Source organism: Meles meles, chromosome 2 (assembly GCF_922984935.1).
Source record: "Meles meles chromosome 2, mMelMel3.1 paternal haplotype, whole genome shotgun sequence".
NCBI classification, from domain to species: Eukaryota; Metazoa; Chordata; class Mammalia; order Carnivora; family Mustelidae; genus Meles; species Meles meles.
The window spans coordinates 69,284,852-69,298,115 of NC_060067.1; the positions used below are offsets into that span (position 1 = coordinate 69,284,852).

General features: G+C 56.5%; 1 protein-coding gene across 2 annotated transcripts in view; it reads left to right on the forward strand.

Moving 5' to 3' along the window:
* FAM53A (family with sequence similarity 53 member A) overlaps positions 1 to 13,264 on the forward strand; it is a 38,523-nt gene continuing 25,259 nt past the window's right edge. Inside the window, exons 1-2 of one of the 2 annotated variants that reach the window (XM_045997203.1) lie at positions 1 to 160; positions 9,534 to 9,761. In XM_045997203.1, coding sequence (XP_045853159.1) covers positions 9,684 to 9,761 — 78 coding nt within the window. In that variant the 5' untranslated portion in view covers positions 1 to 160; positions 9,534 to 9,683. The remainder of the gene's footprint in view (positions 161 to 9,533; positions 9,762 to 13,264) is intronic. The other variant, XM_045997202.1, reaches the window with a different exon arrangement.

Consider the following 13,264-nt stretch of genomic DNA (forward strand, 5'->3'; position numbering starts at 1 on the left):
GGCCAATGAGCGGGGCCGGAGGGGGCGGGGCGCCGGCCGCGGTTGTGTTCCGACGCTGCTGAGGCGCCCCACTCCTCGCTGGAGGGACGCGGCCTGCGGGGCCCGCGCTTCCTGCGGTCCGCCGGTCCAGTCGTGGCCGCGGCCGCTCGGCTGCCCTCAGGTACGCGGCCCGGCGTCGGCCCGTGAGGCCCCGACCGGGTGCGCGGGGCCGCTCGTGAACTGGGGCCGGACGGTCCCCGCGTCTGTCGGCGCGCGCACGAGCGCTTTCTCTGCTGGACTCGGGGGGGGGGGGCGCGGCGGGCTGGCGCCCCGGAGTTCAGGACCCGGCTTGGGGTGTCCCGGCCGCTCTGGCTGCAGGGGCCGCGTCAGCGGGGGCTCCAGTTCTCCGGCCCGCGGCTGTAGTCCTGTGGCGGGAGCGGGCGGGCGGCCGGGCCGGACAGCCGGCGGGTCTGGGGGAGGCCGGCCTTCCGCGGCTTCGGCGGGCGCGGCGCTTCTGCCGGGGTTAGGGCCAGGCTCGCGGGCTCCAGGGTGCCCTTTGTGGCTCATGTGGAGCCGGCTGCCGGGCGGTCTCCGAGCGCCGCGAGCTGCGGACGGGGGTTCATCGGGCCGCGGGCTCCCGTGCATGGCGCTGAACACGGTGTAGATTCTGCCGCTGCCCCAGCGCTCGGGCGCCGCGCAGGTCCGGCGTGTCCCCAGGGGAGCAGGTCCGGGAATGCGTGGCCGGTTGCTGGAGGAGCAGGAGAGTGGACATATAGACGCCCTGGCTTCTCTCTCAGCTGCGTCGGTGTGTGCGGGGTCTAGACCGCGGTTCGCGGAGGCAGCCCCACCTGCAGTCCCTCGTCCCGCCCTTCGTGGCTGGGCCCTGGCCCCTGAGTCTGCCCCGCGGTTGTGCGGCTCGGGCCCTCTGTTGGGCTCTGGGGTGACCCCAGGAGGGTGCCACGATGGCGGTGGGAGCGAGCGGTGTCTACGGGCTCTCCTAACATTCTGCCCGGGGTTCTCTCAACTGAGGTTGGGTGCACGGGCCGTAGAAAAGAGAGCCGTTGGGATGGCTCCTGCAAGTATGGGATGGAGGAAACACCAAAGTTATCTTCATTTTTTGTAAGTGGACTTCTGGGGCCCTTACCTAGTCACATGCATGGCTCGTGCGCACTTATGTGCACGGGGAACGGGCGTCTATTTACTGATAAAACATCCAAGAGAAGACAGACGTTTTTCACAGGTGCCTTGCAAACATTTGAAACAAAATTTTAAAAAAAATTAAAAAAAAATTTTTTTTAAATATATTTAAAAAATTTTAAAAAAGATTTTATTTATTTGACAGACGGAGATCACAAGTAGGCAGAGAGAGGGCGGGGGGAAGCAGGCTCCCCGCAGAGCAGAGAGCCCCATGTGGGGCTCCATCTCAGGACCCTGGGATCATGACCTGAGCTGAAGGCAGAGGCTTTAACCCACTGAACCACCCAGGCACCCTCGAAACAAACTTTTTAAAAAGTTATTTTATTTTTGTGAAAGATTTTATTTATTTTATTTGAGAGAGAGCCTAGGAGAGAGCAAGCACAAGGTGGGGGGAGCAGCAGCAGTAGAGGGAGAAGCAGACTCCCCACTCAGTAGGGAGCCCCACACAGAGCTGGATTCCAGGACCCCAGGATCACAACCCCCCCCCCCCCAAAGGCAGTTACCCAACCGACAGAGGCACCCAAGGGCCCTCAAACATTTTTTTTAAAAAGCAAGTTGAAATTTTTATAGAAATCCCTTTGGCTTTTTCTACAGTAATGTTTCTCAAAGGAAAGCTGACTCACAATCTTCTGAGCCTCTGTTACGAGTGGCCACCGTTTTTTTTTTTTTTTTTTTTTTTTTTTTTTTTTTTAAAAGGCCACCGTTTTAAACGTGTCCCAGGGACCTGGGCATATTCATGTATGTTATGGCATTTGATTCCTTGTGGCCTCATGAAGTGTGTGAGCCTTTATTGTTTTCAGTGCAGGAAGGTAGGCCCAGGGAGGTGCGGTCCCCTGCTTGGGGGAGCCCAGCAGGGCTGAAGTCAGGCTTCCTTCCCGCCCACCAGAGCCTGCCATATGTCCTTCCTCTCAGAATGAAGTTCGTTTTTCTTCAATGTGCTATACTTTCCCCATAGCAGTCGGGGGAGCAAAGATGATCTAGTTTACGATGTGAGTTTCTTCTTTGTTGACTTGCAGATGTGGTTTTGGTGCACCTTTAGATGTATTTATTTATTTGAGGGGAAGAGAGAGAGAGGGAGTGCAAGCAATGAGGAATGGGCCGGAGAGGGAGAGAGAGAAGCCCAAGCAGACTGCATGCTTGGCGAGGATCCTGAGGCAGGGCTTGACCTCATGACCCTGAGATCCTGACCTGAGCCAAAGCCAGGACCCCAACACCCAACTGACTGAGCCCCACAGGTACCCCTTCTGTGCACCTTTAAACCCCACGTGTGGCTCTCAAACCGTCTAGTTGCAGGTGTTAATATTAGCTATTGGTTCATCAAGACGGGTGACGCTGGTCTTTTTGTTTTGAAGTCTCTTCAAAAAGGTGTCATGTGTTTCAGTAGCACCAGCTTTGTGGGGCCAGCACAGGGCTTTGCCTTAGGGTTTTCCAGGAGCTGCTGAGTATGGCCCCTAAGCATGCCCTGTTAGGAAAGGTACGGACCCCTCCAGTGGAGCTGGACCCCAGGCTCCACCAAAGGAAAACAGTTCAGTGATTCTGGTGGTCTGCTGTGGCTATCCCGTGTGGCTTGTACCCAGGAGTGTGCATGTAAAGACGTGGCCCCTTCCCCTTGGTCCCCAGCCTCTTGCGATGCAGGAATGGTGCTGAGGCCCGCCTCCTGCATGCCAGAGGGGCGTTTGGCCCTGTTTGGCTTTGTTAGTTGTGTGGCAGCATTAGCCAAGCCTCCAGAAGTGGTGGCTTCAGACAACAGGAACTACTTACTGTTGCTCACAGGCTCAGGGGTCCAGAATTCTCAACAGCTGGTCTGGCTGTCTTTGCTAGGGGGTAGGGGGCTTGTGTAGGTTGGTCCAGTGCTGGCTGGGGCCTGAGCGTCTCCTTGCAGGCATCCCCCTCTTTGCCTCCAGTACCTGGGCTGGGAAGGCTTGAGCAGCGGGGCCCCTGGGGCTCTTGGTCTCCACGAGCACAGCAGCCTTGGGACACATCCTGCAAGAGCCAGGAGGTGGAAGGGCTTCTTCCACTCAAGTCTCAGAAGTCCCTGTTGAAGGGGAAGTTGAAGTCGGCCTTCTTGTGGAAGCTGTGCCAAAGAATCTGCAGTCATGTGCTCAGACGCACATGGTACTGAGGGCTGGTTCATAACGAATGTCCAGCCAGACCATGTGTTGCCTGGGTGCTCCTTGAAGGACAGCCCGAGACCTGGACTTGGTTGTCCTGCGTGAGCTGCGTGGTGGGAAGTCTACATGATGCTCCTGGAGTCTGGAACGTGCTCTGTCTCACAGTGTTGGTGGGCCTACTTCCTATGGTTTTCCGTGGAAACCACTCTGGGCACCTGGTGGTTCTGGGCTGGGAAAGGGCCCGGCTCTGGTCTTTCGTTCCTGGGGACGCTTCCTGTGACTGAGGACACTCTCTGAGCGTGTGCCATGTGGCAGGCTCTGGGCACAGCACACTGACTGGGAACTTAGAGCTGTTCTCCCAGTTCATGCTCTGGAAAGCAGCATGAAGGAGCTGGCCTGTCTCGTCCAGGACCCAGGTTTGAGCTCAGGGGTCTGACTCCCGGCCAGGGCAGGGATCCAGGTTGCGGGCCAGCCAGGCCTCTGCCTGGGACTCTGGAGGCTGAGAGGCCGCTTGTGGTGCTGGCTGGATCCACACACCAGGCTCCTGGGGCTCGGGCGGCCGGCTGTCAATGCAAGCTCCTGGGTTTGCTTATTTTATACATACTGTTAAAGATTTTACTAGATTTATTTATTGGAGGGAGAGAGTGTAAACACCAGTGGGCAAGGGGCAGAGGGAGAGTCAAGCTGACTCCCCGCTGAGCACAGAGCGGGACTTAGGGTTTGATTTCAAGGCCCTGAGACCATAACCTGAGCCAAATCCAAGAATTGGATGCTCATCTGACTAAGCCCCCAGGTGGCCTGCAGTTTCCTTTATTCTGCAAGTTTCTGTGTGGGACAGCCTGCTGCTGCTGGCCTCCTGAGGGGTCATGGCCCTGGTCGTCCCTCTGCTGTGAGACTAGGTTGCACAGGGCCCATCTCAGCGTGAGCAGAAGGCAGAGATGACAGCATGGAGGAAGCCACTGGCCTGAAAGCAGAGGCCAGGACAGGCAGAGAGGACTGAGGGAGAGAGATGGTCCAGTGCAGGGAGCAGAGAAGCTGGGGCTGGGTAGCCGCAGAGGTCAGGGAGCCAGGGGAGGCCGGCACAGGCAACTTGCACAGATGCGGCAGGTCCACGTGGGTCCTCGGTGGGCACACTCCCAGGGCTTTTGAGATAAAGCATGTCCCTGGAAGGCTTGCAGCATGAGGTCGGGGGCCACTCCTGGAAGCTGGTCAGCAGCAGCAGAGCGGCAGAGACTGAAGGCGAGGGAGGGCCAGCCCCGGCATCCTGCGTCCAACCACCAGCTGGTCCAGAAACAGACCAGGGGACGTGGGTGGGCAGCACTCCACAGTGACACCAGCAAATCCCATTAGGAAGACCCCGCCCCATGTGCTGCTGCGAGTTTTCTGACCCCTGACTCCGGGAGAAAGAAGACCCTGTGAGCCCCGCAGGCATCCAGGGAGGGGGGATGGGATGTGGACACCCCCCCCAGGGAACTCCCCCACCCCAAAAACCAGATCACCCCACCCAGATCAGTGCAGTTCCGGGCCAGGGGGTGGCCCCCCTCACCTGAGTGGAGGCTGGGGGTATGGAAGAGCTGAGTTTTTCGAGTTTTATTCTTCTGGGGAGGAGTTTGTATTGGGCAGGGACATGGCATGTGAGAAAAGGTGGGTTGTTAACTTTGGGGAGCGACTCCCCTGTGCAGGTCAGCCAGGAGTTCTATTTATGGGACATGATAGTGTCCGGGGTGGCTCCATGGAGTGTTCAGACAGCTGTTCTGGGAGGTTTGGAGGGGGAAGGTGGGGAGTCTCTGGCCCTCACTGTGTTGGTTAGGGGAGGAGGGCGTCCCGGGCTTGGGCGGGTGAGGTCACAGAGGACTGGTTCGTGTGCAAGAGCTATAGGAGAGGTCTGGTCGTTTGTGCTCCCAGAGGTGCCCATGAGCCCAGACACACGTCCTCTGTCAGTCCTCCTGGTGGCTCCTGCGGACTCCCCATCCCCCACCTTTCACCTCTCTGTCCCTGGGGCCGACCAGTCTTCTCACCTGGTCCCCCGCTTCTGGCCTGCCTGTGTCTGGTCTCAGTGTCCAGAGTCCTGGCTTTGCCCCTGTTTCCTAGCGGCACCTGCTAGCCTCAGTCTTGGCTTTCTTCTCTGAGCCCCAACACCACCTGCCCTGCTACTTGTACCTGCCCCCACCTGGCTTTGTTTTGCTTGTCTCTTGCCTTTGCTGCAGGCTGTGCATTCCCTCAGGGCCAGGGCACTGTCCTGAGTGGCTCCATCCCTGACTCTCTGTGCTGTGACTGTGTGCTAGGCTTCGTGACCATGATGTTCCATCCTGATGGTTCCATCTCTTATACAGGGAGCTGGCTTGGCATTGTGGATTGAATTGTGTCCCCCAAAAGAAAGATTCAGTAGGACCTGTGCATGTGCATTTAGAACTAGGTCTTTGCAGATATAATTAAGATATAAATTAAGGTGAGGCCACCTACTGCTTTAGAGTGGGGGTGTCCTTAAAAGAAAGGATGTGGGTACAGGACAGACAGGAAGAGGGCCGTGGAAACTTGTGGGGCAGCTGCAAGCCCAGGGCACCAGGCATTACTGGCCACAACCAGGAGCTGGGGGAGAGGCAGAGAACCCATCTCCTGTGGGGTGCCCAGAGGAGCCAACCCTGCCCGCGTCTCGTCTTCCCACCTCTGGCCTCCAGTTCCCGGCAGCCCCAGGAAGCTACTACACTCAGATTTCACTGCATACCCAGTGGTCCCCCGACCCGTGGCTTTGCCTTTGTGGTTTCAGTAGCTCACTGTCAGCACGGTCCAGAGGGTGGTTATTCTCCTCCTGACTGGCCAGAAGGTCAACGGTAGCCTGACACTAGGTCACGACACCCATGTCATGCTCTTCCTCCATCTCACATGGGCAACTACGTTAGTTCTTATTTTTTACATTTTTTAGAGAGTGGGGGGGGGGGCAGAGAAAGAGACACTGGCGTGGACCCCTGGCTGAGAATGGAGCCTCATACAGCTCGATCTCAGACCCTGAGATCATGGTCTGAGCTGAAACCAGGAGTCAGCTGCTCAACTGACCGAGCCCCCCAGGTGCCCCTCATGATAAAATGTGGGCACTTTATCACCTCACGTTGTCACAAGAAGAAGGGTGAGTGCAGGACATTTTGAGAGAGAGAGAGAGAGACCACACTCACACTTGTATCGCAGTGTACATTACCCTTGTGCTAGTATATTGTTATTCTTGTTAATCTCTTGCTGTGGCAACGTGTGAATTAACTTAATCACAGGTACGCATGCGTAGGAGAAAACATAGTACAGTTAGCCCTTGAACAATACAGGGGCTGGGGGGTCGAAAATCCATGTAGAACTTAGAAACCCCCCAAAACTGGCCTGCCGATGAACTCCTGGTGTCTGCAAGTTTTACCGATGACATGAACCTTTCGGGAACACCCGTCTGTGTGTTCCCATGTCTTGTGCGCTGTGATTTTGCAATCAAGTAAGCTGGGGAAAAGGAAATGCTATTAAAATTGTAAGGAAGAGACATTTCCAGTGCTGTCCTGTGTTTATGGATGAAAAGCCCCCCGTAAGTGGGCCTGTACGGTTCAGACCGTATTGTTCAGGGGTTGATGGAATCTGTAGGGTTTGGTATCGTCTGTGGTTTCAGGCATCTCAGGGGGGCCTTGGTATCCCCTGTGGGTGCAGGGCACGCCTGAATGGCCACCCGATACTATGCATTTCTTCTCACAGGAAATGAAACTTGCATGCCCGGCACTCCTTCCCCATCTCGGTGGCTTCTGGAAAGTGCCGCCTGCTGCCCTGTGCCATCCTTTCCACACGCAGGTGCGCCCTGTGCCCCACTGTGGCCTCTACTCGCCAAGGTCACGCTGGCCAGCCCTTGCATTTGGACCCTGCACACTTTGTTTTATCCTGTTCTTTTGAACCTCTGTTAGTTGTGATGGAGCCGTGTTTGCTGTCGCCATGGCCTATGCCTGCCGCGGCCCCTGCTCCTATCTGACCGGTGCCTGAGCAGGACCGTCTGGGGAGTGTGTGCCGGTGTCCCGTCTGTGGGGCTCCTTCACATTGCGGTGCCTGCCCTGGAGCCCGCTTTCTGACCGGGGCAGGAGTTGGGGGAGGTCATCATGTCCCCTCTGTCCCCTCCAGGCTGGCCCGTGCCCCACTCCCGTGTTTCGTGCCCCTGACACTGTGGGAGAACACTGACCAGTTCCTTTGTGCCCTCTACCTCGTGTGGGTCTGTTGGGCATTTCCTCAGTCCGGGTAGAGCCCCTGGGTGTAGGCGGCAGCTGTGTCCCGCCCGCATGCCGCACACAGTCACCTGTCCACGGGACCGCCTGTTCCACTGTTCCAGGAATGTCTGCCATCTCTGTGGACGCAAGACCAGTTCCCTCTGTGTCATTAGCCAGTATCTTGTCGAGGGAGGCTTGGACACCGTGTGAGGACACCAGGGTGGCATTCACGGATGACTCTTGTCTGAAGCAGCATGAGGTGTTGGTTTCATGCTGACCTAAGTAAGGGCAATCCGCCCTTCCGTCTGCACTCCTTGGTCTGCACCCTGCCTGTGGGACCAGCTTCCCTCCCCTACTTACGGATCTTTCCCAGCTGTTCATGTCAGATTCGTGGGCTCTCACTTCATTCTGTCGAGCAGACACTCACGTCTGGGAGCCCTGGCCCCATTCTCTGCACATATCCTGGCTTCCTGGTGCCCCAAGACCCCCGGGGCCTCTGTCCGTGCCCCAGCCCTGGAAACCAGCGTTCTCCCCAGGGGATGCGTGGCCTGGTTTGCCAGTGAAAAGCTGGTCATGTTATAGTTTCTTCAAGTTTTGCTGTGGCTGCTGTAGTTTTTTCCAGGGTCACGCATGCCGTGTGCCGCTCGGAGGATCAGACGGGAGGCTGGGAGAGCACCTGAGTGCTGGGCATGGTGGGCACAGGAGTTGGAGAGCAGGGCCTTGGCCCTTGGGGGTGGGTGTAATTGCAGCAGAGCTGGTCGGCCTGGAGGGCCCCTGGTGGTGCCCCCATCCTGGGAGGGAAGTTCTGAGTTGGGGCTCTGGGAGAATTTTTGAGTAGAGGCAGAGAGAGCCAGGCCAGCTTGCGGGCTTGGTGGGTCCTGCCCAGGGGACCATGGGTGAGTGGTGCAGGTGTGGGGATGGGGCAGGCTCTGAATTGGCTCCCTGGAGGTTACCTTTTGTCACTGTTCTCATTTCTTAATTTCTGAGAACTCTTTTCATTTTTCTTTAAATACTTGTGGTTTTTTTTTTTTAATTATTTTATTTATATGACAGACAGAGATCACAAGTAGGCAGAGAGGCAGGCAGAGAGAGAGGGGGAAGCAGGCTCCCCACTGAGCAGAGAGCCTGATGCTGGGCTAGATCCCAGGACCCTGGGATCATGACCTGAGCCGAAGGCAGAGGCTTTAACCCACTGAGGCACCCAGGTGCCCCTGAATTCTTGTTTTTAAGGGCATTCTGATCTTATTCTGTGGACTGGGTGCCTTCTCCCTCTGAGGGCAGGACCGATGCTGTTTCCTCTGGGTGGCTGGGGCGCTCCTTTCAGGCTGGCGCTCTCCATGGCTTCTGAGGCAGGTGGCCCTATTCACGCTCAGCAGCAGGCTGCTGAGAAGGGTGAAAGCTGGGGATGGTGAGTGGGTGGCAGGCTGCACGGGGGGCTCAGGAGTCTCCCCCTGCTGGTGTCTATAGGCAGCCAGGTCCCAGGTGCAGCATGAGTGCCCACTCCTGGGCTTGGAGGGCCCCCCAGCAGCCCCTACAGCCTCCCTACTGCGGGGTCTGGGGCAGGCCCTGCACCCCTTGTGGCCTCCCACATGGGGCCAGCTGGATGGACTGGGAGAGGGCTGTGTAGCCGCCCGGGCGACAGTGGTGCATGGGGGTTCAGTAGTTCTCAAGCAGCTGGTTCTTGGAAGGCTGTGGCTTCCTGCTCCTGCCCGGCTTCCCCACGTCTCCCCTCCACCACCGTCTGCTCTGTGTGCTGTTGTGGTTGAGGGAGGCAGATTGGCCTTCAGGGTTGCTTCCCTTGGGGCTTCAGGACCTCAGCTGTGCATGTAACCTACTGTTGTCCTTCGACCAGAACAGTGCACTTTTAGTGGTTTCTGGGCACTTGTACGGTGGTTGTGAAGCAGGAGGGTTTTTATCAGCCGGAGATAACAGAAATATTCTGCACACAAGGTACTCAGCATAGAGTAGGAGCACCGACCCAGTGGTTCTGCACATAATCACTTCTCTCTCTTCCCCACAAACACAGAGTCCTGAAGAGTCCCTGGAAATGGATCACTCCTCTGTAAAGCGGAAGTCCACCTGGAGGGTCAGCTCTGACCCAGCAGTGGCCCAGGCCTCCTGAAGCTTGCTGTTGTGCCCCCCCAGAGCCCCTTGGTACCGACACGGGCCCCTGACCATGGTCACACTCATCACTGAGAAGCTGCAGAACCAGAGCCTAGATGACCTTTCCCACAAGAGCTACTATGCCAACCTGGTAAGCTGGCTGTGACGGTCATGGGCAGGACCCTCTGCCCCACCAGCGGTCTGGGGGAGACTGGCTGGGCTGGACTGTGTGGCCAAGGTCTGTGGGGACGTGGTGGGAGGAGGGCTGGAGGGGGCTGTGTCCCAGGGCCGTGCTGTGCACACGCAGCTTCACATCTCAGCGCCCTCATGGTGGGTTTTTAGGCTCATTAAAAACAAACCCCAGGGGCACCTGGGTGGCTCAGTGGATTAAGCCGCTGCCTTCGGCTCAGGTCATGATCTCAGGGTCCTGGGATCGAGCCCCGCATTGGGCTCTCTGCTTGGCAGGGAGCCTGCTTCCTCCTCTCTCTCTGCCAGCCTCTCTAACTACTTGGGATCTCTTTCTCTGTCAAATAAATAAATAAAATCTTTAAAAAACAAAACAAACAAAAAAAAACCCCAGCTTTTAGTGAATGTCCACTCAAGTCCCGGAAGTGTGCCAGTCCTGAGTGTGCAGCACGCAGCTCTCCGTACCCATCACACATCTCTGAGCACGCAGTGCCTGCCTGCACCCTGACACCCCTCGTGCTGGTGCCATCCCTCCTGATGGCCTCACTCTTGATCCGCCCCCACAGCTTCCTCACCTGGCTTGAGGTTCGCATAGGTGGAGTCATTTTTCCAGGGTCGTATGAGCGCGACCTTCAGGACTGTCTGGGTTGGACTGTAGGTGCGGGTGGAGGTGGCTGGGTGTGCAGCCCACACGGTGCTCAGAGGCCTTGAACAATCTTACTGATGCCAGGTGCCCAGAGTGCTATTGGTGTGACTGGGCTGCAAGTCAGGGCTCCCTGTGGCAGCGGGAAGCTGGGTCTCCAGGCCTCTGCTCGTGGCCCACCGTCATCATCACCATCACTGTCACCATGGGTGGTTGTGAGGTTCCGAGTCTCAGCGCTGCAGACGGCAGTGCTGGGGCCGGGGCATGGGCCCGTGTCTGCAGCCTGGGGGTTTAGGGGCACCCAGGGGCCTTTGTGGGCTGTGGCTGTCTGGCCTGGAGCTTGGGGCCCTAATGGGATTCTGGCGGCACGCCCGTGTGCGTGTTCTCACCCTCCCCTGTGCTCAGGGCAGTGACTGTTTCCTGGACAGTGACTGAAACCCAGGCTGTAGCACATCACACATGGTGTCCAATGGCCACGTGCCCTTCAGATGGTGCAGCTGGGAGCTAGCGGCCAGGTGCTGTGTGGCTTTGCTGGGGAGACGCGTGACAGATCAGGCCTGCAGGGCCCCTGTGGAGGAGTGGACACGGCTGGTCCTACCACATTTGGGGAACATGTCACCCCTCTGGGGGAGAGAAGGGCCTCTGGGAGCGCCCTGCGCAGGAGGAGGGCCCACATGGTCAGCCTGTGGCGCTCCCGGCTCCATTCTTTGCCCTTGGGAGCGATCTGTGTGTTTCCTCAAGACGTTTGTTTTTTTTTTTTTTTTTTTTTTAAAGATTTTATTTATTTATTTGACAGACAGAGATCACAGGTAGGCAGAGAGAGAGGAGGAAGCTGAGCAGAGAGCCCAATGTGGGGTTCCATCCCAGGACCCTGGGATCATGACCTGAGCCGAAGGCAGAGGCTTAACCCACTGAGCCACCCAGGTGCCCCAAGATGTGTGGTTTTGATGAGATAGATAGCCTGTTAACTACATAGTAGGTCTTTCTTCCTGAAACAGGAGCACAGGCCTTCCCTGTCCCCAAGACGAAATCTATAGCAGCCGTTTTGCTGTTGGAAATGGAGGTTTGGTGTGTGTGGAGTGAACTGTGGCCCAGGGAGGCTGCCGTGGGGTCAGGGCCACTGTGGGGTCAGGGCTACGAGCTGTGGGTCCACAGGCCCGCATGCAGGTGTTCGTTTAGAGAGAGGGCGACGGCAAAACAAATCCTACCTGTGAGTCTTCCCGTCGTGACGCAAATAGATTTACTTGGTGTCAGTTCCCAATGGAAGAGAATTGCCTCGTTACCAGTAGGCCTTTGGCGGACCTCCTAGGGAGGCTGGTCCCTGCGTTTGCAGGGTTTCTGCCCATGTCTGCTGACGCTTTGTTTATAGAAACCTGCTGTTTCTTACTGTTCACTTTTTTTAAAAACCAGATGTAATTTATAGGCAGTGAAAGGCATGAGTGGTCCTGTCTTTTTGAGCCAGAAGTCTGTTGTCTCTGTCATGTTTGACGTTGGGCTTTAGTAAGGCTGGTGTGGTCAACTCTGCAGAACTTGTGGGTCAGGGTCCCTGGAGGTCAGCGATTTACCTGGGGATCACCCCCTCATGCTGCCTGCGTGCGTCTCAGTACATGGTACTTCTAATGTTCACGGAAACAAGTTGACAGTTTAAAAAGTCAATTTGTTGTCTAGGAATAGAAATGCAAGTTTTTGAAGGTGACTAACGTTCGTATTTTCATGGCAAAATCTGAACACAGGTCAGAGTAGAGCGTTAGAGACCTTGAGGTCGGCACTGTCAGGCCCTGGCCTCTTGTCCTGTCTGTGCTGTCCGCCACAACCCACCTGCGGTTGTCTCACAGTGACTGTTCTTCTCGGACTGTTTCCGTGTGTGTCTCTACAGACGTCTTTTTGGGTGTATCCTGTCCCTGGTGTGTTGCACAGATGGGTGGTCAGAGCCAGGCTGCCCCATGTGACAGCCCCTAACCCATGTGGCTTTTTATTTTTATTTTATTTTATTTTTTAAAGGATTTTATTTTTTATTTATTTTTAAAAATATTTTATTTATTTGACAGAGAGAAATCACAACTAGGCAGAGAGGCAGGCAGAGAGAGAGAGGGGGAAGCAGACTTCCCGCTGAGCAGAGAGCCTGACTCGGGGCTCCATCCCAGGACCCCGGGACCGTGACCCGAGCCGAAGGCAGAGGCTCAACCCACAGAGCCACCCAGGTGCCCCTTAAAGATTTTATTTATTGATTTGACAGACAGATATCACAAGCAGGCAGAGAGGCAGGCAGAGAGAGAGAGAGGGAAGCAGGCTCTCCGCTGAGCCGAGAGCCCAATGCAGGGCTCGATCCCAGGACCCCGGGATCACGACCCGAGCTGAAGGCAGAGGCTTTAACCCACTGAGCCACCCAGGTGCCCCCCATGTGGCTTTTTAAATTGAAATTAAAGCTAATTAAAATTAAACACAATATGCTATTTCTTGTTTGCACTAGACACATGTCAGGTGTCCTATGTCTCGACGTGGCTAGTGGCTCCCACAGCAGGTGGTGCATTGGCGGCCCCTCCTCCCAAGAGGACCTCCAGGACAGTGCTGCCGGGTGCGGCCAGAGTCCCATTGGATAGACTGCATTCTGTCTGTCCATTTGTTGGTTGGTGGACATCTGGGTTGCTTCTGCTTGGCAGCAGTTACCAGCACCACTGCCGTAAATGTTTGTGCACACACGTCTTTGTTTCTCTTGGGTATACGTCCAGGAGTGGGACTTGTGGGTTGTGTTGTGACTCTGTTTACCCTGAGAAACCGAGCTCTTTCCTGCAGCGGTCACACCATCGTGCACCGAGAGTCCTCAG